A 27220-nucleotide genomic window follows, 5' to 3' on the forward strand; every position below is an offset into this window, starting at 1 on the left:
GTGGTAAGAGATTTGACATTTCCGTTTCTTATTTTTTCTTTTTATACCGGAATGAATCAATTGCCTTAATTTTTGAATTTGTCCAGCTGTCACTTCGCCTTTCGTCCGTCGTCTAGTCCTTCCATATCTCCGCGTTCCAGCCGCTCCATGTGTGGAGCTCTCGCCGGCTGGTCCGTCACAATAACGGCAGCTCGTCGTCACCGGCCCGCTTCTCGGCCGCCACCAATGCCTCCGATCATCATCATCAGCAGCAGCAGCAGCAGTCCGTCTACGGACAGTGTTACCAGGGTCCATCGTCGTCGAGGAGATGTCGAGCCAGTCGTCTCCGTCGGTCGGCAGCGAAATGATGAGCCGATTGGGGCTCCTATTCGGGGCCGAGGCCCGCAATTCGCGCAGCCCGTCGAGCGGACGCGGAAGCGCTACGCTCATGAGCGCCCGCAGCCAGGATTCCTCTTCGTCCATGAAGAGTCTTGACGTTCCGGCCAATCGGGTCACCTCGTCCAACGCCAGTCCCGTCTCAACGCTCACCGGTATTTTTTTTTTTTCAAATTCATTTGAAAATTTGGGTTTTTCCCGCCATTACGTTTTCTTGTATTCCATCACGAACAGGATCGTCTGAGGCCGAGATGCAGTCGCAGGCTTTGAGAGAAGTTCACGACCACTCTTCCGACAGCTTGGGCTCGTCCCTTTCCATGTCGCTGGGCGGCCGGAGCGCTTCCGTTTCACCCGGCCCGTGTTTCGCAGCGTCACGACGCCATTCTTTAACCGGTAAAACTTCAAGTTTTTCCTCTTTAACAAGCAAACAGTTTGTCATCAAATATTTGCTTGGCATTCAGTTTCTCAAGCCGGCCAACAAGCGGATGACTCGCACATGTTTGGCCAGAGACCGGCCCTGATTCGCCGATCCGCTCGCCACGGAACTGTTCTCGGCCCCATCGATCCCAAGAGTAAGTCGATCGAAACCAAAAGAATTGAATTAAAAATCATTTGTCATTTGACCTTGTTTTGTTTGACAGTTCGATTCGCCCAATTCCGGCCGCCGCTGCTGGCCCTCAAGCCGCTTTTCTTCCAGGTGCCACAGCAAGAAAATATCGAGTCGCAATTCTTCTGGGGTCGATCCTGGATTTTCCGCGACATGGCGTCGCATTTGCTTCCGCCAACGTCGTCGTCGTCGTCGGGCGGACAGCTGATGGAAATGGCCGGCTCGAATCGTCGCGGAGTCATCCTCAGCGGTGCTACCGGAAGCGGGAAAACTTGCGTGGCGCTCCAGCTGGTCGAGTACAGCTGCTTCGGCCGCTCGCGGATCCACATCGCATCGGCTCCCACTCGGGCCGAGTGCATCTACGAAAATCCCTACTCCAGCACTTCCGGCGAATCCATTTACGGCCGGACTCACATTCCGGTCCCTCCGGCTGCCGAAACCATCCAGTCATTGGCCACCAGAGTGGTGGCCTACCACTTTTGCCAGGTATGAAACTTAATTTAATGATTATCTAATTGATCTTCAACGCAACTTTTGACTGGATCTGATTGAATTTGATGAAATGCCACAGGCTGACAACAGCAGCACGTGTCTGGTTCCGGATTTCGTTCATTCGATTGCGGCCCAGTTGTGCCAGGCGCCCCAGTTGGTGGCCTTCCGGCAGCTGCTCCTCTCCGATCCTCACCTGCAATCGCTGCTCAGTCTGAAGGAGTGCATTGCCAATCCTCACAGCTCATTCGTCAACGGCATCCTGGAGCCGCTGTCTTCCTTGAAACGATCCGGCGAAGAGGTAATCGACTGCCGATTTCATTCACAAAGAGAAAATAAATGAACCAAATTTAAATTGTTTGATTTATTTTTCTTCCAGGGCGGTTTTCCAACGTGCCTTATGGTGGTGGACGGCCTGTGCGAAGCCGAGTACCACCGGCCGGATTACGGCGACACCGTCAGCAGTTTCCTGGTGCGACACGCCCTCCAGTTCCCCAATTGGCTGAAAGTTGTCGTCACTGTCCGGTCTGGATTGCAGAATATCACCCAGCTCCTGCCATACGCTTCGATCTCATAATTTAATTCGCCATCTAAAAATGAATTCAATTAGCATTAAAATTAATTGTTGATTCACCTGCTCCAGATTGGATGCACCCGGTGCCGGCGACTGGCCCAACAAGGATCTGATGGATTACACGTGCCATCGAGTCAACGATTGCGCCACCATTCGAAGTAACGCGGCCATGGCCGGCGTCAAGAGTTCTTCCGGCTCGGAGATTTACGGGACGGTCGGCAACGGAATCAGCGGGACTGGCTCGCAGGGTCAGGTGGCCCGTTTCGCCGCCCACCTGAGCGGCCTGTCTCGAGGCAATTTCCTCCACGCCAAGATGGCCCTGGATTTGATCGAGCAAGGCCACCTCTCCGAGATCTTTTTGCTCAACTTCAATCTGCGCTTCGCCAGTCTGCGGGCCTACGAGCGAGTCCAGCCCATCCTGTGCGTCTGCCTGGCCAGCCTCAATCCCATGAGCCTCCTGGAAATTTACCACTCGGTCAACGCCCTGCTGGGCGCCGAGCCGCTCACCTGGGAGGAGTTTATGCAGCTTTCTTTTTTTTTCATTTTCTTTTTGGTACGAAAAGGATTCCAATGAAGCCATCACCGTTGCGTCGGAAGTCCTAGCCTTGAGACCGGATTCCTTTGAGGCTCTTTATGTCCGAGCCAAGGCAAGGCGTGTCGTTGGGTAAGTTCACCTTGTCGTTCAAGTTTCTATTCGAATTCCAATTCAAAATATTTTTTATTTTTAAAAAATAGACAAACTGAACAGGCGTTGTCGGATTTAAATGAGGCCATGAAAGTAGCCCCACCTGGTAGGGATGTGCGAAAGGTTTTACTGAAAGCCATCGAAGAGACCGAAAGTGCCCAACGGCTCCCTGGAACTTCCACCCTAGACTTAATGGAAACATCTTCTGACACCATCCAAGACTGCTGCAGCAGCGGAGTTGGTTCCAGTTCGACCTCCACTTCCGAACGAGGTTAACCCCCTTTGCTGGGCACCACTGTTCGTTTGACCGTGCCTCTAGTGAAATAATTGTTAAGATATTTAGTTGAATGTAATTTTCGTCTTTTAACTTACCGTAAGTTTTGCAATTGGCGTGTTTCGTTCTTCGAGATAATTTGTTTTTTTTTTCATCCGCTTTGGCGTCGGATCAAATTCTCAGTAGACGTCTCATAACTGAAATTCAATTCATTTCTATCAAGTTTAGAACCAGCTCTTGATGATTAACTTATTGGCGATTCAATCAAATAATGACATTTGTAAAAGGTATCTTCTATTAAAAAAGCGTGACGGTTTATAGAAACAAAATGTTTTCACTAAGTGACATGTAAAAGAAATAAATGAAATTATAGAACTGAGTAGAATGGACTCGGGTGTAGTTATTCTCAGCAGCCTTTTGAAGTTGATTAAAAGATTTAATCGGATCGTAGTAAAAAGTTTATTTCGAACAATAATCATTGATTACGATGATTGCTGTTGATCAAATATTCAAAGAATAAAGGCTACGGTTATTACTTTATAATGGGTGTAGTTGCAGGTGGTGTGCACACAGTCTGCCTTACTAGTAAAGGTAAGTTTACAATTTCATCGTTTTTTTTTCTCGGATTCAGTCTAAGTTTCTTATTTTATTTTTAGGCGAACTTTGAACTTATTTTGGATGTACGGTAATGATGAAGGTGCCTTAGGTCGTCGTGACACTAGCGAAGAAGCAGCAAATTTGAACCTTGCTTGCTTTAGCTCAACATCTTGGTCCTACAACCTACAATCAACTTGGTACTTGGCAAACAAAGCCCTTAAACAATCAAACAAATGAATAGGCGAAACAATTTTTTTTATTTTAATGAAATTGATTGAAATCAACTGACAGAACAGTGACGACAAGTATCAAAAGTAAAACAAAAGAACCAAACACATGAAATTTCATCTTCCATCGGAAATATCTTATTAATGTCGCCGAATGAAGGTTTGTAGAGTCGGTGGAACCTTCTCTGCATCGTCGAATGGAATTCCACTTTGGCGTAAGACTCGAGCAGCCAAGCAGCTCAGAGGCAGTGGCAGAGCGTCTCTGATGAGCGAATGAAGGATAAGCTCGTTATCCTCATCACGGTCGATTATTTGGTCTGGCCGTTCCTGGGAGAGCAGGTTTTGCCATTCCTGGAAGAGCATCAAGGGGGTCGTACTTGTGTTGTCCGTCTGGTCTATGTGAGCCCCGTATTCCAACAGCAGCCGAGCTTGAGCAACGCTGCCACGATTTAAAGCCACCAAGTGGAGAGGAGTCGCTCCGTGCGAGTCGGCCGCGTTAGGATCGGCTCCGAGTCGAAGGATCCACTCGGTCACAGACAGCTGGAAATCCTCGTCTGGATCATCGTCGCTTTCGTCGTCTTCGTCGCGATAATCTCGAATCAGTTCAAAGTCCTCGTCGTCACTTTCGTCCACAGACATCACTTCGTCGTTTCCGGCCCCACACGACGGACATCCGCTCACGTTTCTGTCGTTACTGTAATCACTGAAGCAATCTTCATCCTTCGACGCACAAATGATGTCAAAGTCAAATTGGCTCCCACCGACAGGGTCATCAATCAAGTCGTCATTGCTGTCCAGCAGATCGTTCACCGTGTCGCTGTTGTTTTCAAATTCGCCATGATCCAAGTCGCTTGTTTCATCCAGGTCACTGCTGCCCATGTCGTCGCTGTCTCTGTCCATCAACTCGTGAATTTCAGCGAACGTGTGACTCGTACTCTCCAGATGGCAAATCGCGTGGAGAAGATTCTGATTGGCGTTTCCCCATCGGTGGTCTTTGGCTATGAAAAGGGACAGGCTGCGCTGGAACTGTTGACGATCCACGACACTCCATTGCGGCACCAGCTCGTGGGCCCAATAAATCAATCCCACGATGAAACTTGCCAGACCGAGTCGAGTGCTCGGGTCAATCTTTTGCTGTCGGGGATTTTCTTGGAGATGCGCCATGTACTGAGTGGCAAAATCGAAGGTGGCCATCAGATAGGCAAACGGAAACTCTTCTTGTTCCGGATTCTCTTGCAGATTGGTGATGCTCGACAACATGATGTCCAGGGCCCAGTTGATGATTCGACTCGTCTTTAATCCCTTCCACTCAAGTGATTTTGATTGCTGCAGAACGAGCGTCAGTATGTGGATGGCGCGGCCGCTCTGCCCTTGGCGGAAGGAACACATCGAAGCCCATTGGGACAAGAAGGTGAGATTGAAGATATGGACACCAGGACGGACCATGTCCAGGACTCGCTGGCTGACCAAAACTGCTTGGGTGAAGAGCTCGAGTCTAGACAGCTGCTCCAGTTGTTCTAATGTGGTAAACTCGGAAGTCAAGTTGAAAGCCGTGCCATAAGCGTCCGATGGAAGAGTCGTTTTAGGTATTAGGTCCGGTTCACCATCGACCGTCGACTGGCGAAGATGCGTGGCTGCCCTCCAGTACATGTGGCCGTTTTGCGGGGCTGGATGCGTTTCGTAAAAGTAAAAATTGACTGCACCCATCAGTTCCAGAATGTTGATCTTTTCCTGTCGGCCGTTGGGACTTGAGACGATGGATTCGATCATTTGGGCGGTTTGCTGATCCGATTCCACTTCCATGGAAAGAAGATAGGCGGCAATGTCCAATTCTCCGCAAACGACAGCCGCGTACAGTGCTGGAACGTCCAGGTATTCGACACCATTCCACACCATTCGTCCAATTTGCTCGATGGGAACGCCCAGTTTGCCGACCAAGAATTTGACCATGTCCAAGTTTCCTCGGCGGATGGCCACTAGAAGAGGGGTCTGCCCATGTTCGTTGTACGATTTTGACAATTCGGTAGTCACTTTCGGTCCGTGGATGTTGAGAGTTTTAATCAAATCCTCCCTGGAGCCTCTGGTTACAGATTCGAAAAATGCCTCGCAGTCCGCGTAAGTTATCAGCTGAGGATTCGTCGCGGGGTGCGGGTACGAGGATGGTGGCGAATAATTTTTCGGAACTTGTTTCATCACTCTTCTCCATTTCTTGACCACTCCATATCTATCGTCGAACCAGAATCTTTTCCAAACCTTTCTCCAAACCATTTCAACATTCGCTCGAGATTCCATTTTGCTTGCTGGTTTTAATCACAGTAACTTTATCTAGAAGGCGTACCTTACAGATGGTGTACAATGGGATCATATGCGGTGGCGATCCCTTATGTATGAAAAAGAAGGGCAAATCTTTGTTTGCAAGTCGACTTCCTCCTACAATTACGACTATATCTCGAAATTGTGTCAACCAATTAACTTGAATTTTGTTGCAGTGATTCCGTTTTAATTATTCAAACATTAATCAGTTGTTTTTTTTAAGGCAGAGTAATAAAATTTTATTTGATTATCGTTTCGATTCAACATTCGTTCAGTTAATTCGCGCCGATCGTTATAGTGCGTAATATGCCCGCTTGGGGTGAATTGTGCAACAATTACGACATTATGTCAGTGCATTTCCAATTTACTCAAACAGAAAGCGATTACAATTTTGTGTTGATTTTAAGAAAGTAGAAACAAATTTGTGTGTTTAATCGCACACATTCACACATCATGCCTGCTTTCTACAGTCTGGTATTTGGTAATAGGACAACACCGCTTATTAACGACATTCGCATTTCGCAGTTCGGAATCGGATTTCGGAAGGTCGTCTGCACTCTGCAGGACTGCAAATCGAGAGTTTCTCGTTGTTTTACTGGGCAGACGTCGTCGATCAGAGCTCAAGAATCTTAATTGAAATTTCGTAAAATTTTAGCATTTTAGCATTAAAAAATTGTTTTCTTCTTCCAACAATACGGTAAGCCTCTATTTTCTTATTATTTAGTACAATTACTAACATAGTTTTGGCAAAATTGGTAGAAGAATCAAGGTCATTTCCCACAGTAGTTGAAGACTGCTTCCAATTTATCTTTCGTATAGCTGGGATTATTTATATTTTTCCATCCAACTAGCAGGTATTCATTGCATGCAATTCTTAACTACTTTAAATTTGTTGGAAATAACTGCAGATACTTCTTTAGACATTAGAAGCGGTAAGACTGTTGTATGATTAATTGTCACTTTTAAATCTTTTAAAGCTATCTGGTCTTAATCTTTTCGCTGTCCATTAATTATCTCTCCTGCTGTTAAGGGGTAAACTATTTGTTCTCCAGCGGATGGCCAACAAGCTCTGCGCCATGAAAATCACAGTAAAAGTTTCTTTAAAATTTTCTGTTCTATTTACGTAATCATACGGTCGAAAATTTTATTCACTAATTACAGCTGCCCATCACTAGTGTCGTATGTCTTTTCCTCATGAGTTTCGACGCCGGCAGAAATTGTCTTCCGATTAAAAGATGGGATACCTGCTGGGAGATCGCCATCTCTTGCGGAATCGATCTAGATGCTCTGTACAAAATCAATCCGTCCTTGATTGGCGGCCAAGCTTGCGATAATCTGAGGATTGGAGACGCTATTGGCTGTCAAGCAGCAAGAAACGCCATCGAAGAGAATTGGAACACCGGCGACGGCAACGTCAAATGGCAATTCAATTGCGATTATTACGGGCACGATTTGGAGCTGTTGCCGAGTTCCGGCGAAAATTGCGGAGGCCTCTGTGTTGCCCACCCCAAATGCACCCATTTTCGTTACACCGACGATGGCTACTGTTACTTGAAGACATTACCGCTAACAAGTCGTCGTACCCCCGCCAAAGGTGGCGTGTGCGGCTATCTTCCGTTTAAATTCGGTAATTTTTCGTTTCCTATATATTTTAATGTTAATGATCAATCGTTACAGTATAATTTACCATCATGTACCAGAATCACCGCCTCGGGACGTTTGGAATTCCGGAGAGGGTGGTGTCAAGTGGCTTCTCAACTGCGATTTCTTCGGCAACGACATCGGGCGAATCTAGGCTACCGGAGAGCAATGCGGCGGCCTGTGCGTTGCCAATCCTGAATGCAACCACTTCCGCCACAGCGATGGGACCTGTTACCTTAAAAAAACCTCGTTGAATACTCCTCGTACACCCATCAACGGTGGCGTGTGTGGTTACCTACCTTTCAGGGATTTCGATTCTTGTCCGGCAGTTGGCGGATTAGAGTCGAAATGCCGGCCGGTCAAAGACTGCGCTGTCTGGTACGATCTCGTTTTAACCACTCCCAGCGCGGGCTGCGCCTTAGCCGATGGCGGTCCGGGAGCTTGCTGTCCAGATCTTCCTGCAAACAGTATTTAAATTATGACATTTTATAACTTGAATTTTTACAATTTTTAATTTCATTTTGAAAGGTTACGGAGCACCTCCTCTGCAAGAAAACGAGAAGAAAGCCAAGCAATATAATCTCGTATTTAATTCGCCTAAGCAACAGCAGCAGTACAACAGCATTAACAACTCTATGAACTCGGCGGCTGAGGCCGGTAAACTGCAGATGAAGGTCACCGACACGATAGAGACTCAACTTTTCGTGAAAAATTTTTTCGTTTTGCCCGGCTCGTCTCGTGCTACACACGCACTGGTCTTCACCAGCACAGCGGAGTCAGAGAAAATGAGTCGTGACGCAATGATGGAATCTTACACCGTCACTGAGATTGTTAAAAGGTAATTTTTTTTTCTATCCTTCGTTATGATATTCATTTTAATCAACAATTTATGTGCCGAAAAGATTTAACATTAAGCCGGAAGATGTTCAGAGGACCATGAAACAATTCAACTTAAAGGACACGATTTTGTCGGGAATGTGCACCGCCGATCCTGTTTGTGATAAAAAAACAATCCGTTCCCCTTACAGAACGCTGGATGGATCGTGCAACAACATCCAGCGACCTTCCTGGGGAAAATCGCTCACACAATTCCAACGGGCTCTTCCTTCTGCTTACGCTGACGGTATACCCAAATATTTTGTCATGCTCGAATTATATTTATATTGAAATGAATCAAATTCGATAGGTGTACGGACTCCCAGACGAGCTAAAAATGGCGGCGAACTTCCCAGGTAATCAAAGATTTACAAGATATGATTCGCTAAGAAATTGGCTGACTGAGAAATATTTGATTCGTGTGAATTGTAGCGCTCGATTGGTGTCAACAACCGTCGCCGTCGATATTGACTCTCCCAGCCAAAGTGACACGACCTGGGTCATGCAGTACGGGCAGTTCATCGATCACGATTTCACGAGAACTCCCGAATTCAAAATGGGTACTACTAGCAAGTTTCAAAGCGAGGAAGTAAATTTACTTATTCTAAACCTTTTTTAAAAGCCAATGGAAGCACTATTCCGTGCTGTATGCCGGATGGGAAATTTATTGAGAAAAAGCTTGTCCATCCCGAGTGTTTTCCGATTGAGATTCCGGAGAACGATTCTTTTTTCTCGAAGTTTGGCCAACGTTGTATGCCATTGGTCCGTTCGGCACCGATTCGCAGGTCAGATTGCACCTTCGGCGCTTCCGAACAGGTGAGTTGATTACACTTATTCATTTGGCAATTAATTATCACCTCAATCTTGGATATAGATGAACCAATTGACGCACTTTCTGGACAACTCGAACGTCTACGGTTCCGACGACAAAACAGCGCGGGAATTACGAACGTTTAAAAAAGGCGGCATGAAAGTCACTCCCAGGAATGAATTAGATTTACTCCCAGCCGACGAGGAGTCTAAGGTGTCGTGTACCTTGTCCAAAACAGTGTCCGGAATCGATCCACCCACCGATGTCAAGTGCTTCAAAACAGGTCAATAACATTTAGACAAAATGTACGTGTCGGAGAAAAAATTTTAAACTTTGTTGGGGGTCTAATAGGTGATACATCTCGAGTGAACGAGCACCCCAATTTAGCTGTGACCCATACGATTTTCTTGCGTGAACACAACCGACTGGCGGCTGAACTGGCCCGTTTGAATCCCGGATGGGACGAGGGGCGTCTCTACCAGGAGGCCAGACGAATTCTGGCCGCCCAAATGCAGCACATCACATTCAACGAATGGCTGCCCGTCATTATCGGTCGAGTGAAAATGCAGGAACTCGGTCTGCTGCCACTGCAACAAGGTTCCAGTCAAGATTACGACAAGAACCTCAATCCGTCCGTTTTGAACGAATTTGCTGCAGCCGCTTTCCGGTTCGGCCACACCCTCATCCAAGGGAAACATCAGTACGTATATCATTTTTCCTTAATTATTCAATTATGGGTCTGATGAATCGAACGTTTGTGCAGTTTGACTAATCAGCGGGGGACCAAGGATCGAGAAATCCTGTTACGTCAACACTTTTTCAAAATGCAGGAAATATACACGCCGGGCAATTTCGACAAGTTTCTCATTGGATTGGCCAGTCAGCCCAGTCAAAATGCGGAAAACTATTTCACCCAGGAGGTAAATTTGATTATTACAATTTCATATCTTTATTTTAATATGCTGATGGTGTTATTGTTTATGTCACAGGTGACAAATCATTTGTTTGAAGAGCAAGGCAAGGGTTTTGGCTTGGATTTGGTTTCACTTAACCTCCAACGCGGTCGTGATCATGGTATTTCTTCCTATTTACTATACGTCTTTCCATTAAGCTAATGTAATAACACTTTGTGATATAGGTATTCCCGGCTATAACGCCTATCGGACCCAATGTGGTTTGCCACCTGCCGGCCAATTCAGCGACCTTCTCAATTTGATTTCCCCTGCGGTACGTTTACAGCTCACGCTAAATTCACGTTAACAAAAGGTTATGAGATGATATACTTAACAGATTTTGGATAAATTTGCGAAATTGTACGATACGGTTGACGACATCGACCTGTTCATCGGGGCCATGTCAGAGCGATTGGCTCCAGGTGCCTTGGTGGGACCCACTTTTCAGTGCATCATAGCCGATCAGTTTCTGAAACTGAAACGGGGCGACCGCTTCTTCTACGATCTCGCTGGACAGCCCAGCAGCTTCACCAAAGGTATGAAAACAATGAAAACTTTTAAATTCTGATTTGACCGATTAATTTTTGAACAAATGTTATCAACTGACTGAAATCCGACGCGCCAGTTTTGCCCGTCTCGTCTGTGACAACAGCAACGTGAAATCCAGCCAGCCTCTAATCTTTAAAACACCATCTCACGTGTAAGTAAATCGACAAATTAATTTAAAAATTACGATGACGCATTGACTAATTATTCCCCGTTTGATTTACATCAGAAACCCGATTTTGAATTGCGATTCCGGCTCTATCCCTCGTCTTAACGTTCGCCCATTCGGGGTGGAAGATCGCTGGCCGGAATACAACACCGGTGACGGCGGTGTCAAATGGCTGCAGAATTGCGACTTCCTCGGCTACGATCTGAGTCGAAAGACCATCCCAGGAGAACAGTGTGGCCGACTCTGCATCAATGACGGCAAGTGCAACGCGTTTACCTACAACTCGGTGACGGGCATCTGTTTCTTGAAAGACATTCCAGCGTCGTATGGTCGCTCACCTTGGAACGGAGCTATCTGCGGCTTCCTTCCGTGGAAATTTTAATTGTTTCTAATATATTTAAATACTCTTTATCTGTGAATCGACTGCCCAAAATCTGTCCTCTTGCATGTAGATTATTTGTATCGCGCCTTACCTGCTAGCAGAGTGTAGAGCAAAATACAAAATGTCGAGTGAAACATGAGCTAGCAGTGGATATACTGCAGTCAGTTCTCACAGTTTTTTGTCGGTCGTAATTGCTTGGTGTGAACAGTGTGTGAAACACCAGAGGTTTTTTTAATTTTTAGAGACTGTCTGAAGGCTACATGAAATTTATTTATGATTGTGGTCAAACAAAACATAATAATTGCGCAATCGTTAACATTGTCTGCTTTGAAAGGTCAAGGTCTTTGAGCTCGGACGTTAACTATAAACAAGGGCTCTTTCAGACAAACCGCGAACCCGGAAACATGCTCACTTGCTGACTTCATGGCTTCATGCCATATGTAGTTAACTCCGTATTTGGTATTTATTATTTATTTTACTGGTCGGTTGCTTGCCAGCACATGTGGGTTTTGAATTTAATCCTCCGGGGAAATGAGATGTTAAAAAGGTATCAGCTGATGGTTCAGAGTGAATATGATGAAAAAATCGCCAAACCAGTTCACCCAATCATGTGGTTTAGTAGATAGTGCCTACTGTATGTGAAGTAAAAAAAAAAAAAACAAGAAAAATTAAAGAACTTACTAGTTACTTGTTAAGCGTGCTGACTCTTCCTCACATCAATCTCATAAGACTTTCACACTAAAATTTTGTGTGGGCTTCAGATACCGAATTGACTTTTGCAACAGACTAGATTTAAGCTATTTCTTCAAAAGGACTCAAATCATGACCGTATGTTGGACTGAACCAGCTGCTGATGCAAGTATTATAAGACTTGAAGTCTGTGTGCTGAACATGATTTTAAAAAAAATCGCCAAACCGGTTCGCCCAAATCATGTAATTTAGTGTGTAAGCCCAATAAAAAGTGTTACTACAAAGTAATGAAATTAACATAATTAACGACATAATTGGCTATAGTTGATATACGTGTCTCCTTACTTCAACCTCATAAAACTTTGCATACTACTATTTCGGGTTGGTTATGGAAATCTATAGTATTTCCTCCCTCGCTCTATAAAAGAAAAAGATCCATTGCCCATTTGAGGGTAGGTATTAACGCCGAGTTCGAACGGAGACTAATCCGGATGACTATTAATAACTCGTACAGCACAATACTTAAATGGGAATATCGTTTTTTGGCGTGGTCGAGATATGCCAGACATCAGAGCTGAATTGGCAGTGATGGGCCAAAAGCTAAAAATAATGAAGGTGAATGCTGAATAGAGATGTCGAAGTTGAAAGGAAGGGAATTGTATATTATCAATATTGGGGAAGGAAAATATGGATAGCGCGCATACTTTACGCGACTTTACGTTATCCATTAGTCCGCAATGAGATGTCTCAGCGTTTACGGAAGAATAAAACAAGGAAACGCGGTGCTATTACAGAACTATTATAGAACCGGTGAAAAAAAAAAAAAATCGGCAAAAATTCCTTCCATCAAAAGAATAAAATCGTGGATTCCATTAATTAATGAAGAATGCGATTACAAAGGTGGGATGGTGGGATGGTAACTTTTAAGTTGACTAGACAAGAGCGGATTAGATCGCTGAAATATCTTATCTCTTCATGGTTATCCCGGGTTATCCCATGGGATAACATTATAGTACTCCTGCAATCCAACCACTCTGCTGAATGAATAAAGTTAAACGGAATCTCGGGGAGCGGGGTGTCAAATGCGCTTAGGTCCTAACAATTGTCACTCTAAGGGAGCTGGTGGACACGACAAAACTGATTAATCAAATCAAATGATCCTATGCTGGAATTTAAACTAATAACTTTATGAAAAATCATAATTCTGGTGAAAAGAATATCATCAATAGAATATCAAATTTACTGGATCTGAAAAATAATTTAAGAATTGTAATATTTTTGTCCCCTCTTTAAATGGAGTCCAAAATGGATCAATGAAAAATGAATAATAATTAAAATAAAAATTTTGATTGTATTATTCCGAAAGTATTACACAGATATCGCATCAATTTCAAATTACATCTTCACTCTTCTGCTTCACAATCTCATATTCAGTTGACGAGTGGATCTTTGAGGCCTTCAGTCGTATAGTTAACTTAATCGAAGGCTGGGCTGCAGGTGTTGTAAGGACTGATGAGGTAGGACTCCAATTCGCCTCTTTCTTGATAGTTGGTGCTTTCGATTTCATGGCCCTGGCGATTTCAGCCGCTACTGCCGCCTTCGACTCGGTCTTCAGGACTACTCTAGGAAGCTTTTTCTTCTGGACCTTTGACTTGGTTGGTGTCATACGTTCTTTTTTCAGTGACTTGATGTCAGTCATCATTTGGTCCTTGAGAAACGGCTTCTTTTTCTTTCCTTTCGGCACAAGGTGCATTCGACTGATCGATGGCATCACCAGGTCAACAACGGGAGTTGTGCTGCATCGCATGAACAGCGATGGTGGTGCAACAGCGGTGACGATGTTATTTTCTCTCCGTTTGTATGATCTGATCCTCTCTGGCCTGGTCGGATTTCTTGTTATAAACTTTTCAATGTCATAGATCGCGTGGGCAGGGACATAGTACGGTGTGCGCAACGGCTTCAACGGCCTCATCGGCAACCTCGGCATTTTCGTGAATTATTTGAAAGGCGGAAGGTCGGTGGCAAGTTTAATTGGCGGAGTGGTTCACCTAGCTACGACGACAGATATCGGTAGTTCAGCGTTGAAACTTTGCGACAACAAACTCGGTAAGACGATTTCTTTCAATGGATACCACGTAATGCTAGGACTACGCGCGACTGTTCATCCTTAAGAAGGTCAACGACCCTTGCCCGTGCAGTCTGTACACCGTCCGGCGAATTTTATTCATTTTTATTTGCTCAAATTCGCCTTGGCTCGGTTTTATCCGCCACTCGCTTCCCCGTCAGTGGGGGGTGGGATCGTCTGCGTGAGCAATCGCAGGCCGTCATTTGGGCAATTTACACTTAAGGACCCATTGCAGCCCAGAATTCCCCTTGAAATCCTGAGTAGAGCATGCTGCAGTCAAATCTCACCTGAAGCGCACAGGTATCGTCTTGAGACTGACCCCATACCGCAGCAATTACGCTACGGTCAAAGACTCTTTTAATTGTTTTTATTTTTTTTTATGGATGTACCCGGATGTGGAATCGAACTCGGGGTCAAGTTGTTAGTACATTAGTACTACTAACTGACGCCCTATCCGACTACCCTACCCGTTCCCCTATGGCAATGTTAATCCGCTAGATGGCTATGTCGTCTGCTACCAACAGTTTAAAGTGTCAAACAACAACAAACAAACTTTTAAACTTCTCGAAACCATATTCTCTGGGGACAGGTGGTCATGGGATCATCATATCATCGTGGTGCAACGAAAGATTTCGTTGCAATAGCCAAAATGGCTAGTTAGTGCAACGAAATATTTCGTTGCAATAGATTTCACCGCTGATACCAAGAGGCTACTGGGGTTGTTGATTGAAGATGTCCGATTCACAAGAGATTGCAGTGTTAACAGCAATATATCACTTCAAGCCACTGTTCCAAACCCAGTTGAAACAAATAGAGTCAATCTGCTTGAAAAAATCTTACCCATTCTGACATCATTTGTTCAGGTAGGTGGAAATGTTAGTTTTGAACCATGTTATCTAAAAATTTAAACCGCTCTTTTTTTAATTGTTAGTTTATGTGTGTCTCCAAAAGCAATGTGACTATAGTAGCCCAGTTGAACAACAACAAGTTGGTCCATGCTTCTGTTAACAATCTGAGTTTAGACGGAAGCATTTTACCACGCTCACAGATTGCACTCTAAGGTCTGATAGATGTGTTTTCATGTCAAATTCTTCAGACCGTAGCTTCTACTGAAAGGTTAGCTATTTTCTTTGTGGTACTACCAAATCACCGTAACTGATTTAACACTATTTCAATCTAGAGATGGAAAGGTCAACCAGCAATCACAATTTGTCGAATCACGAACGAAAACTTGGCAGCCGTGTTTAGCAGAGTTTTCAGTTGGAGTTCAAACAGAAATTCACGTTGACCCAGTTTTACCGGCCATCACGGTAAGTGTAATTGAATAATTATTGTGTTGCGTATTCTTAATAGTTAAAATTAATTTTTTTCAGAAATTAATGCTAAATATTTCCAACCCAAAATTGTCCATTAATGACAGACTTGTCAAGGCTTTTGAGACAAAAAGCGTGCAAGATGATGCGCCTCAAGAAATTAAGGCACCAGTCGCCAAATTGGTCTCTCTATTTTCCCCGAGTAATTTTTCTTATATAAATACCGTAGTCTTTGCCACGCTGCGCATTACTTTTTGACGGACATTCCATCATTGAAGCTGAAGGATTAAATTGGAAGCTAGCTGATAACGATCTTGATCTTAAACAGGAAAGAATCAGTTTCGATTGCGAGGTAACTATTTTCGTAAAATGTGATTTTTCCTTCGTGAAAACGGTTATTTAACTTTGATTACATCACATAATAAAGGCTGCCACAAACAAATGTGGACTAGTCACTCAGCATTGCCCATTTGCGCGTTTGCTTCCCCTACCGTTACCAGTTTTCCGAAGCCTGCCAACAGGAGATGGTGAGCGTCTTCAAGTGGCTAAAATCGCTGCACAAAAAGCCTCGGCTTCCTGGACAAATAGAGCCACTTTATCGTGACGTTCGTCTGTCAGTTACACTATTTTCTATGGTGCTTTGTGACGACCCATTTGAAGTCAAGCTCCGTGATAACTACGAATTGCGCGAAGATGAATTTCATGAGAGTCTCAAACGTAAGCGTACGTTGGACGCTAAAATTGAAGAACTCCGAAGAACGCACCCACCTCTGACGCAAGTAAGTCTCCTAATCAACCCTCAAATGTTTCGTCCAATACAAATTTCGTTCACAGGGTTAAATGAGGCCATGAAAGTAGCCCCACCTGGTAGGGATGTGCGAAAGGTTTTGCTGAAAGCCATCGAAGAGACCGAAAGTGCCCATCAACGGCTCCCTGGAACTTCCACCCTGGCCTTAATGGAAACATCTTCTGACACCATCCAAGACTGCTGCAGCAGCGGAGTTGGTTCCAGTTCGACTTCCACTTCCGAACGAGGTTAACCCCCTTTGCTGGGCACCACTGTTCGTTTGACCGTGCCTCTAGTGAAATAATTGTTAAGATATTTAGTTGAATGTAATTTTCGTCTTATAACTTACCGTAAATCTTGTAATTGGCGTGCTTCGTTCTTCGAGATAATTTGTTTTCTTCATCTGCTTTGGCGTCGGATCAAATTCTCAGTAGACGTCTTATAACTGAAATTCTATCAATTTTAGAACCAGCTCTTGATGATTATTAACTTATTGGCGATTCAATCAAATAATGACATTTTTAAAAGGTATCTTCTATTAAAAAAGCGTGACGGTTTATAGAAACAAAATGTTTTCATTAAGTGACATGTAAAAGAAATCAATAAAATTATAGAACTGAGTCGCATGGACTCGGGTGTAGTTATTCTCAGCAGCCTTTTGAAGTTGATTAAAAGATTTAATCGGATCGTAGTAAAAAGTTTATTTCGAACAATAATAATTGATTACGATGATTGCTGTTGATCAAATATTCAGAGAATAAAGGCTACGGCTATTACTTTATAATGGGTGTAGTTGCAGGTGGTGTGCACACAGTCTGCCTTACTAGTAAAGGTAAGTTTACAATTTCATCGTTTTTTTTTCTCGGATTCAGTCTAAGTTTCTTATTTTATTTTTAGGCGAACTTTGAACTTATTTTGGATGTACGGTAATGATGAAGGAGCCTTAGGTCGTCGTGACACTAGCGAAGAAGCAGCGAATTTGAACCTTGCTTGCTTTAGCTCAACATCTTGGTCCTACAACCTACAATCAACTTGGTACTTGGCAAACAAAGCCCTTAAACAACCAAACAAATGAATAGGCGAAACAATTTTTTTTATTTTAATGAAATTGATTGAAATCAACTGACAGAACAGTGACGACAAGTATCACAAGTGAAACGAAAGAACCAAACACACGAAATTTCATCTTCCATCGGAAATATCTTATTAATGTCGCCGAATGAAGGTTTGTAGAGTCGGTGGAACCTTCTCTGCATCGTCGAATGGAATTCCACTTTGGCGTAAGACTCGAGTAGCCAAGCAGCTCAGAGGCAGTGGCAGAGCGTCTCTGATGAGCGAATGAAGGTTAAGCTCGTTATCCTCATCACGGTCGATTATTTGGTCTGGCCGTTCCTGGGAGAGCAGGTTTTGCCATTCCTGGAAGAGCATCAAGGGGGTCGTACTTGTGTTGTCCGTCTGGTCTATATGAGCCCCGTATTCCAGCAGCAGCCGAGCTTGAGCAACGCTGCCACGATTTAAGGCCACCAAGTGGAGAGGAGTCGCTCCGTGCGAGTCGGCCGCGTTAGGATCGGCTCCGAGTCGAAGGATCCACTCGGTCACAGACAGCTGGAAATCCTCGTCTGGATCATCGTCGCTTTCGTCGTCTTCGTCGCGATAATCTCGAATCAGTTCAAAGTCCTCGTCGTCACTTTCGTCCACAGACATCACTTCGTCGTTTCCGGCCCCACACGACGGACATCCGCTCACGTTTCTGTCGTTACTGTAATCACTGAAGCAATCTTCATCCTTCGACGCACAAATGATGTCAAAGTCAAATTGGCTCCCACCGACAGGGTCATCAATCAAGTCGTCATTGCTGTCCAGCAGATCGTTCACCGTGTCGCTGTTGTTTTCAAATTCGCCATGATCCAAGTCGCTTGTTTCATCCAGGTCACTGCTGCCCATGTCGTCGCTGTCTCTGTCCATCAACTCGTGAATTTCAGCGAACGTGTGACTCGTACTCTCCAGATGGCAAATCGCGTGGAGAAGATTCTGATTGGCGTTTCCCCATCGGTGGTCTTTGGCTATGAAAAGGGACAGGCTGCGCTGGAACTGTTGGCGATCCACGACACTCCATTGTGGCACCAACTCGTGGGCCCAATAAATCAATCCCACGATGAAACTTGCCAGACCGAGCCGAGTGCTCGGGTCAATCTTTTGCTGTCGGGGATTTTCTTGGAGATGCGCCATGTACTGAGTGGCAAAATCGAAGGTGGCCATCAGATTGGCAAACGGAAACTCTTCTTGTTCCGGATTCTCTTGCAGATTGGTGATGCTCGACAACATGATGTCCAGGGCCCAGTTGATGATTCGACTCGTCTTTAATCCCTTCCACTCAAGTGATTGTGATTGCTGCAGAACGAGCGTCAGTATGTGGATGGCGCGGCCGCTCTGCCCTTGGCGGAAGGAACACATCGAAGCCCATTGGGACAAGAAGGTGAGATTGAAGATATGGACACCAGGACGGACCATGTCCAGGACTCGCTGGCTGACCAAAACTGCTTGGGTGAAGAGCTCGAGTCTAGACAGCTGCTCCAGTTGTTCTAATGTGGTAAACTCGGAAGTCAAGCCGAAAGCCGAGCCATAAGCGTCCGATGGAAGAATCGTTTTAGGTATTAGGTCCGGTTCACCATCGACCGTCGACTGGCGAAGATGCGTGGCTGCCCTCCAGTACATGAGGCCGTTTTGCGGGGCTGGATGCGTTTCGTAAAAGTAAAAATTGACTGCACCCATCAGTTCCAGAATGTTGATCTTTTCCTGTCGGCCGTTGGGACTTGAGACGATGGATTCGATCATTTGGGCGGTTTGCTCATCCGATTCCACTTCCATGGAAAGAAGATAGGCGGCAATGTCCAATTCTCCGCAAACGACAGCCGCGTACAGTGCTGGAACGTCCAGGTATTCGACACCATTCGACACCATTCGTCCAATTTGCTCGATGGGAACGCCCAGTTTGCCGACCAAGAATTTGACCATGTCCAAGTTTCCTCGGCGGATGGCCACCAGAAGAGGGGTCTGCCCATGTTCGTTGTACGATTTTGACAATTCGGTAGTCACTTTCGGTCCGTGGATGTTGAGAGTTTTAATCAAATCCTCCCTGGAGCCTCTGGTTACAGATTCGAAAAATGCCTCGCAGTCCGCGTAAGTTATCAGCTGAGGATTCGTCGCGGGGTGCGGGTACGAGGATGGTGGCGAATAATTTTTCGGAACTTGTTTCATCACTCTTCTCCATTTCTTGACCACTCCATATCTATCGTCGAACCAGAATCTTTTCCAAACCTTTCTCCAAACCATTTCAACATTCGCTCGAGATTCCATTTTGCTTGCTGGTTTTAATCACAGTAACTTTATCTAGAAGGCGTACCTTACAGATACATACATACGTACATACGACATACATACCTTACAGATGGTGTACAATGGGATCATATGCGGTGGCGATCCCTTATGTATGAAAAAGAAGGGCAAATCTTTGTTTGCAAGTCGACTTCCTCCTACAATTACGACTATATCTCGAAATTGTGTCAACCAATTAACTTGAATTTTGTTGCAGTGATTCCGTTTTAATTATTCAAACATTAATCAGTTTTTTTTTTTAAGGCAGAGTAATAAAATTTATTTGATTATCGTTTCGATTCAACATTCGTTCAGTTAATTCGCGCCGATCGTTATAGTGCGTAATATGCCCGCTTGGGGTGAATTGTGCAACAATTACGACATTATGTCAGTGCATTTCCAATTTACTCAAACAGAAAGCGATTACAATTTTGTGTTGATTTTAAGAAAGTAGAAACAAATTTGTGTGTTTAATCACACATTCACACATCATGCCTGCTTTCTACAGTCTGGTATTTGGTAATGGACAACACCGCTCATTAACGACATTCGCATTTCGCAGTTCGGATTTCGGAAGGTCGTCTGCACTCTTCAGGACTGCAAAAGCTGTTTTTGTAAGGTTTAGGTGTCACAGTCATAGTCAGGGAGCCCGTGTCAAAGTAGACACAAACCTTTTAAGAGAAGGTTTGACTATCAACTTTGGTTTAGGAGGGTGGGAGAACCGCGAGATGGCGCGTCTGACGATTCAGACCGGCCGGGTTCGAGAGTTATTCACTCCCGAAGTCGGCGTGATTTGGGGAAAATCACAAACTGTTTAAGAGAACAAATTTTTCAATCGTAATTTTAAAAAAAATACACTGATTCTAACGTCAGGTCGCCAGACGTTAGAATCGGCCGTTTTGAACAAATCAGACGCAGTCAAAGTTTCACTTTTTTGTGAAATTTCACATTTCATTTAAGAAATGTATTTTTTTTTGCATAAAATAGCTGCAAGTGAATTAGCAATTAAAATGTAAGACCAGACGGTTATATCGGCCGTTTTATACTCATCAGACGTCATGAAAAACTGACATTCAGACTCCTAAGTTTATTTCTTTAATGCGGCAACACCGTAAATCTGGCGCTATTTATAAAAAATTTAAAATGCAAGAGAAGCAACCGAAGAATGCAACCCTCCTAAACCAAAGTTGATAGTCAAACCTTCTCTTAAAAGGTTTGTGTCTACTTTGACACGGGCTCCCTGACTATAATGGAAGGGGACTGAATTCAAGCACCAAAGGCCTGAGTATACCCGACAGGGTAGCACTCCTCTACTACAAACATGGCCTTCTGTGTTCTAGCTACCCCTGGTGCACAATCATAGTGGCAATCATTATTGTTCTCACTTCGTTTCATCCTTTATTGTCCTTGCCTTTTCCAGGCAATGAACCGGAAGAGATATCTTTCCCGCTTCCAGAGAAAAGAATCTCTTCTGATCTTGAATTTGGAAAAAGCTTTCAGTATCCAACCAGATGGGGAACTCAGCAACCATCTTTTTTCATACAACAAATAGTTGTATGGTCCTCTGTCAATCCATGGACGTCTGATTTGGGCATGATGGATGCTTTTCGAGGCCCATTGAGTGAAGTCTTCAAGCTGCATTCTGATATAGTGGGCTTTCATTCACCTAGGAGTAACCTGACCCTTAGAGATGTTTGCCTTCACGTGGAGAGTGTGCACCAGAGCTCGTTCGTTTCAACATCTTCTACCCGAATTCAGCTGCATCATTTTGTCGCCGGCCAATTTGTGGAAGCTGGACGAAAATACCTTCCGCAACGACGCTCAGTTCTTAGACACCATATTTTCTTTCAAGAACCCAGTGGTAGAAGTGCGATCAAGTATGGCCGACATACTTTACGGCGTCCCGCTCAAAAATAGTGGATTGAAAAAATTCCCAGTCAAGACTCGTTCTCGCGTCTCCTTACGTACGCTATCACAATCTTGCTTAAAACTCATTCTGAACCGTTTCTTTTTGACTTGCGGTTAAAGCTCCGCAATCAATTTCCTCTCCACTCCACCACTTAAGAATCCACATCATCTCGACGCACCATCGTTCACATTTACTATCCCGAACGTTTCAATTATTTGGAGCTCATCCCGCTGACTTTTGTCTACTTAATCCTGTTCCTGTACATTTACTTCTCTGTTCGCAAGATCGAAATGGTCAAATCCAAGTTTGGCATGGCTTTCAGCGCCGTAGCGTGACAGTGGTAGCATCGCTGGGCATGTCAGTCGGCCTGTGCACGTGCACGTGGTTCGGATTGCGCTTCACTCTTCAGGGACGAGACATTTTCCCTTATTTGGTGGTGATCGTTGGTCTGGAGAACATCTTAGTTTTGACTCGCTCTGTCGTTTCTACTCCAGCCAATTTGGACGTCAAGATCCGTGTAGCACAGGGACTTAGTGATGAAGGATGGAACATAACCAAAAATTTGTTAACAGAAGTGACTATTTTGACGGTGGGCTTCTTCACCTTCGTGCCGGCCATTCAAGAATTTTGCCTCTTCGCCGTCGTCGCCCTTCTCTCCGATTTCGTTCTGCAAATGCTGTTCTTCTCCACCGTCCTGTCCATCGACATATTGCGCAAAGAGTTGTCGGAAATTCAACGCCAACGACGGCAGCTTCAACCTGGTCAGCAGTACCTGTCGACCAACCACACCGTCCATACTCTCAGTTCAGCAGAAAGGGCATTTGCGGGAAATGCTGTCCATCCCCACTTGCGCACCCGAGTCCACTCAGCAGCTGTTTTAGCCAAAAATACCCCAACGGCCGTCGTAGCACCTTCCTCCTACACGCACAATCGATCAGCTGCGGCCAGAGTACCACGTCGGATAAGGATCGTTCACTTTTGGGCTCGCACGCGTTTGTTTCAGCGTACCTTTATGGTGGGTGTGGTCATATGGATGAGCATTTCCTTTTACAAATACGTAGTGATGGAAAATTTGGCTGATCAATCGGCCGGATGGTCTGTTGAAGCCAACGATTCTTCACAGGTTGAATTTCCAGCACCACATCCTAATCTCAAAGTTTCGTGTTCTGCCGGATCCAACTGTATTGAACCAGAAGAACCAGATCTTTTGAAAGAATCCACGATTCTAGCCAATTCGGCCCCACCAGAAATATCAGTTACGTCATCCAGCGGCAAAGAAGTAATCGATTGGCAGAATCGGTTACAAAATCCCAAAAACGTCGAGCTCTGGAGGAGGCTCTCTTATCGCCACTGGCCCGACCTGCTGGACATTTACAATATCTCGTTGGCCGGAAAGTGCATAGCCATGTTGCCTCCGATTCGAATCTCTATCCCAGTCAACCCAGAACGAGTGTCGGAAGTGCGCAACAGTCGCGATGGCGAGTACCTGACGCGATCGCGATGGAAATCTCTGGCATCAGCTCTCGATACGCTTGATGTTCTTGACGGTGACGATAGTGATTTCGGCCTGTCCGGAAGCACCGGTGACGGAAGTATTGGCGGCGGATCAGGCGGAAACGGCGGCTCTGATGAAGACAACAAGACCCCCTACGTTCCTTCGTCGCCCATTCAAATTATTTTAACCACTTTATTAGCCATACCGAGCGTGGTGTTTATCGCCTACGTGACTGTCGTGTTATATCAAGCTGCCTTTAATTCTTTTGCTGAAACTGCCGTGAACTTTCTGTAACATGATGAATGATATCCTGTGTTATTATCTGCACTTGCTGGTATAATTATGGTTGCGTATTCTGATTTTTCACGAAACTTATAGACCAGTGACTTCTCCCTGCAGTTTTCTAGCATTTGCACTGTAAACAACTTCACTTTTTCAGAACCAGTCTCTTTACCAATGTGTAAAATACATTTCACTTGCTGCAGTTCTGATTGAGGGGCTTCTCACCCTTTGTTTCCTAAGTCTGTTTGCATTTTTACTAATTTAAACACAGCAGAAAAACACAAACTCCATGAAAGAAAAAAAAATTATGTCAGCTAGGAGTAATACGAGACGTTGCCTAACATATAAGTTGAATTTTCTTCTCTTGCATTTTAAATTTTTTATAAATAGCGCCAGATTTACGGTGTTGCCGCATTAAAGAAATAAACTTAGGAGTCTGAATGTCAGTTTTTCATGACGTCTGATGAGTATAAAACGGCCGATATAACCGTCTGGTCTTACATTTTAATTGCTAATTCACTTGCAGCTATTTTATGCAAAAAAAAATACATTTCTTAAATGAAATGTGAAATTTCACAAAAAAGTGAAACTTTGACTGCGTCTGATTTGTTCAAAACGGCCGATTCTAACGTCTGGCGACCTGACGTTAGAATCAGTGTATTTTTTTTTAAATTACGATTGAAAAATTTGTTCTCTTAAACAGTTTGTGATTTTCCCCAAATCACGCCGACTTCGGGAGTGAATAACTCTCGAACCCGGCCGGTCTGAATCGTCAGACGCGCCATCTCGCGGTTCTCCCACCCTCCTAAACCAAAGTTGATAGTCAAACCTTCTCTTAAAAGGTTTGTGTCTACTTTGACACGGGCTCCCTGACTATCACACTCACAGCAACACAAACAGCGTTGACGGTAAGGCTGGCATGAGCATCATTATATTGCTGCCAAGTTGCAATCTGAGTTGTATGATTCTAGTGAGCATTTGGTATAACGCGGCCACGGGTGTCTCGTTATACCTTCTAAGTTCTAACGTGATTGTAAAACAATCAAATGAAGTAAATGTTTACGGGGTATAACCACAGCGGATGACAAGGGGCGGGTCCGCGCATTCCTCTCCCGTCAATGTCGATTTTGTTTCATTTTCAAGGTAAACTTGCCATATGATGGGCATGCTGGGCGATTTGGCGGGCAGGGATCGGCTTATTTGTTTGTCAAAAAGAAAAAAAGGTCGGTCGAAAGAAATGTTTTCCGGTGATGAAATTGGTCTCTGCGCCAATTACGATCTAATGTTTTGATCTCTCTTTTTTATTATTCAAATTCGCATATTTCCCAGAGTCTCACGACAAGAGACTTATTTTTCACACACGCGCTAGACCTGTTTTTACTTGCCGTCGTCCTTGACGTCCGTGTGTGTTTTATCATGATTGGTTCTTTCGTTAGTCGTTAGAGAAATCCGCTAAGTGATAAAACGTTGGCCGGTAATTCAATCAATCCTCAGCATTCTGCATTATTTGGGAATGCAGGCAAACTAAGATTTCTTAATCAATAACCCATCCTCGCCCATCCTAGCATACAATGAAAACATTATTAAATGGCATAATGAGTCAATGACTTCCTATTTCCGATTTGGTGTGGGTCTCCTTAGTCTCTTATTGAACATGTGTAGCGATTAATGAGAGAGGGTTGTATCTGAATGAGATCAATTACCGCATTCATCTATTTACAGGGCAGGTAAATTTAACGCGAAAGTTTAAAAACAATTTAATACGTGAAATTGTGTAACTGTTCATTTAAGCGAACTTTATCATATTTTATTTCTTCGCCGGAGCAACTCTGTATTGTGATGTAATAATTCGTACATAAGTGGGTGCAAAGAATTGGATATTAGGCTCGATAACCTTGGGAAAGGGTGATCCAGGCAATAACGCCTCCGTCCATAAAAAAAAGTAACGGAACCATCCATCATCATGGAGGGCGCATGCTGCAACTATACCGAGTGAAGCATGATCTCTTCTCGGCATGCAGTGATGCATACGGAAAATTGATCTCGTACAGCTCTTGTGCCACGTAGACGCAGTACAATTGTATTCGAACTGGGTAATAATGGCTCCGCTGCCATTTTAGTTATTCCCTTTGTTTTTTCCGGAATCGCTTGTTTTGTAAGCTAATGAACAGTTTCTTGACAAACGAGGATATTGCGGTTTGAGTTTAACTTTTAAAAAATGTTTATTTCTTCTTCCTCAGCCATTCGTTATGGCTTGCTGTTTTTGTTAACAATACAAGTAAGGCATACGTTTTTAATCGCCCACAATCTAAACATTTTTAATATTTGTTTTTTCGATTTATAATTTTTATTTTATTAACACAGAATACAGCCACAGTTCTTTCTTTACGGGTGTCGATGATTAATGCTTCGGCATCAAAGAACGAGTACGTCGTATCGACACTGGTGCTCACCATGGAACTCATTAAACTTTCCATCGTTCTCACTCTGCTCATGACGGTTAAATTGAAATTTTCCGTTCGAAAGACGTTCCATCTGTTGTACAATGAAATCTTATGTCGACCAATTGACACGTTTCCTTTGGCAGTGCCAAGTTTTCTTTACGTGCTACAGGATAATTTGATCATTTATGCATTATCGTGTGTCGACGCAGCCACCTACCAAGTAAAAACCGCTGAGTTATAAACTTTTTCTTTTAAACCATGTGTAAACAATAAGATTTGTCTCTTTTGGGGATGAAATACGATTCCTTATCTAATTATTTTTTTTCTTTAAGGTAACTTATCAGACGAGAATCTTGACGACCGCATTATTTGCAAGGATATTACTTAATCAAATACTGCCAATTAAGAAATGGCTTTCACTCATACTGTTGATGCTTGGGGTCATTTTAACTCAGGCAAGTACAAAAGGTTAAGCAACAGAAAAGAGTTAAACGTAAACTTAATTTTACTTTTGTGGAAAATAATTATTCGAACAGCTAAATTTCAATGAAGAGAGCGGCGATATCAGTTTCCGTTCTGAAAAGGAAGGTTCCGTTTATTTTTGGGGCCTCTTGGCGATTTGCTGTGCCACACTAACCAGTGGTTTCGCCGGAGTCTACAATGAGAAATTAATTAAAAATGGAAAGCAACCTTCCCTGTTAATAAGAAGTATTCAACTTAGTAAGTAATACGTTTTTTCGTAATACGTTTTCCCGTTTACTAAAACGCAGTTTGGCATTATTATTATTATTATTTTCTAGGTTTGTTTTCTGTTTTCTTCGCCTTTTGGGGCGTCCTGTTTAAAGATGGTGATCTCGTCAGCACACAAGGGTATTTTTATGGATACAGTCCATTTGTGTGGTTAATAGCAACGATGCAGGTAATCAATTGCAGTAAAATTTCTAAATTACATTCACTGCTTCAGAAACCTAATAACTGAACTCAATTATTATTATTTTTTAAATTCTGAATTGTAAAAGGCCCTCGGAGGAATAATCGTGGCGGGAACTATGAAATTTGCCGACAACATTCTGAAAACATTTGCAACATCTAATTCGATTGTACTGTCGTGCGTTCTTTCCTATTTCGTACTGGAAGACACTAATTTAACGCCAACATTCATTGTCGGCACATTTGCAATCATATTGGCTACTTTCTTGTATACAACTGCCACTGACAAGAAGAGTCACCTGTTGCGGTTAGCAGGGTTGCATTCAGTGACACCACTCAAATTTTTATGAA

At 43.9% G+C, this 27220-nt stretch overlaps 4 protein-coding genes and 3 long non-coding RNA genes across 7 annotated transcripts; all 7 read left to right on the forward strand.

The window, feature by feature from the left end:
- The first annotated feature begins 307 nt into the window (after positions 1-307).
- On the forward strand, positions 308-2497 carry LOC124339275 (protein TANC1-like). Its single transcript, XM_046792871.1, has 8 exons — positions 308-530; positions 610-768; positions 837-947; positions 1017-1468; positions 1554-1772; positions 1851-2044; positions 2115-2431; positions 2484-2497. Exons 1-8 carry the CDS (start codon positions 308-310, stop codon positions 2495-2497), a joined length of 1689 nt encoding a protein of 562 aa, XP_046648827.1.
- A 76-nt stretch (positions 2498-2573) lies between these two features.
- Positions 2574-3383, forward strand: LOC124321014. Its single transcript, XR_006914104.1, has 2 exons — positions 2574-2709; positions 2781-3383. It is a non-coding gene; the product is annotated as an uncharacterized LOC124321014 (long non-coding RNA).
- Positions 3384-6647: 3264 nt separating this feature from the next.
- Positions 6648-10990, forward strand: LOC124339435 (chorion peroxidase-like). Its single transcript, XM_046792882.1, has 16 exons — positions 6648-6784; positions 6901-6995; positions 7119-7229; positions 7303-7768; positions 7842-8249; positions 8311-8620; positions 8685-8905; positions 8969-9014; positions 9091-9218; positions 9281-9474; positions 9533-9752; positions 9821-10169; positions 10233-10389; positions 10459-10543; positions 10608-10696; positions 10760-10990. The coding sequence occupies exons 6-16, from the start codon at positions 8418-8420 to the stop codon at positions 10988-10990; spliced, it is 1923 nt and encodes a 640-aa protein (XP_046648838.1). The 5' UTR covers positions 6648-6784; positions 6901-6995; positions 7119-7229; positions 7303-7768; positions 7842-8249; positions 8311-8417.
- Positions 10991-11019: 29 nt separating this feature from the next.
- LOC124321015 lies at positions 11020-11653 on the forward strand. The gene is made up of 2 exons (XR_006914105.1): positions 11020-11122; positions 11198-11653. It is a non-coding gene; the product is annotated as an uncharacterized LOC124321015 (long non-coding RNA).
- Positions 11654-14516: 2863 nt separating this feature from the next.
- Positions 14517-17028, forward strand: LOC124321013. Its single transcript, XR_006914103.1, has 6 exons — positions 14517-15197; positions 15266-15450; positions 15515-15644; positions 15708-15999; positions 16075-16426; positions 16482-17028. It is a non-coding gene; the product is annotated as an uncharacterized LOC124321013 (long non-coding RNA).
- A 3272-nt stretch (positions 17029-20300) lies between these two features.
- On the forward strand, positions 20301-23507 carry LOC124339595 (sterol regulatory element-binding protein cleavage-activating protein-like). The gene is given in 4 exon segments (XM_046792892.1): positions 20301-20328; positions 21173-21520; positions 21875-22044; positions 22047-23507. Coding segments are annotated over 4 exon segments (2007 nt in total).
- A 1972-nt stretch (positions 23508-25479) lies between these two features.
- LOC124339754 (UDP-N-acetylglucosamine transporter-like) lies at positions 25480-27219 on the forward strand. Its single transcript, XM_046792904.1, has 6 exons — positions 25480-25773; positions 25860-26159; positions 26272-26394; positions 26476-26659; positions 26740-26858; positions 26959-27219. The coding sequence occupies exons 1-6, from the start codon at positions 25714-25716 to the stop codon at positions 27217-27219; spliced, it is 1047 nt and encodes a 348-aa protein (XP_046648860.1). The 5' UTR covers positions 25480-25713.
- Position 27220: the final 1 nt, after the last annotated feature.

This window comes from Daphnia pulicaria, chromosome 1, assembly GCF_021234035.1.
Source record: "Daphnia pulicaria isolate SC F1-1A chromosome 1, SC_F0-13Bv2, whole genome shotgun sequence".
Taxonomy (NCBI): domain Eukaryota; kingdom Metazoa; phylum Arthropoda; class Branchiopoda; order Diplostraca; family Daphniidae; genus Daphnia; species Daphnia pulicaria.

Coding starts and splice junctions, on each gene's coding strand:
- LOC124339275 (XM_046792871.1), top strand. CDS start 308: ATGTCGAGCCAGTCGTCTCCGTCGGTCGGCAGCGAAATGATGAGCCGA. Junction 531..609: donor TCCCGTCTCAACGCTCACCG/GTATTTTTTTTT, acceptor CATCACGAACAG/GATCGTCTGAGGCCGAGATG. Junction 769..836: donor ACGACGCCATTCTTTAACCG/GTAAAACTTCAA, acceptor CTTGGCATTCAG/TTTCTCAAGCCGGCCAACAA.
- LOC124339435 (XM_046792882.1), top strand. CDS start 8,418: ATGAACTCGGCGGCTGAGGCCGGTAAACTGCAGATGAAGGTCACCGAC. Junction 8,621..8,684: donor GTCACTGAGATTGTTAAAAG/GTAATTTTTTTT, acceptor TGTGCCGAAAAG/ATTTAACATTAAGCCGGAAG. Junction 9,219..9,280: donor AACTCCCGAATTCAAAATGG/GTACTACTAGCA, acceptor CTTTTTTAAAAG/CCAATGGAAGCACTATTCCG.
- LOC124339754 (XM_046792904.1), top strand. CDS start 25,714: ATGTTTATTTCTTCTTCCTCAGCCATTCGTTATGGCTTGCTGTTTTTG. Junction 26,160..26,271: donor TCGACGCAGCCACCTACCAA/GTAAAAACCGCT, acceptor TTTTTCTTTAAG/GTAACTTATCAGACGAGAAT. Junction 26,859..26,958: donor GGTTAATAGCAACGATGCAG/GTAATCAATTGC, acceptor GAATTGTAAAAG/GCCCTCGGAGGAATAATCGT.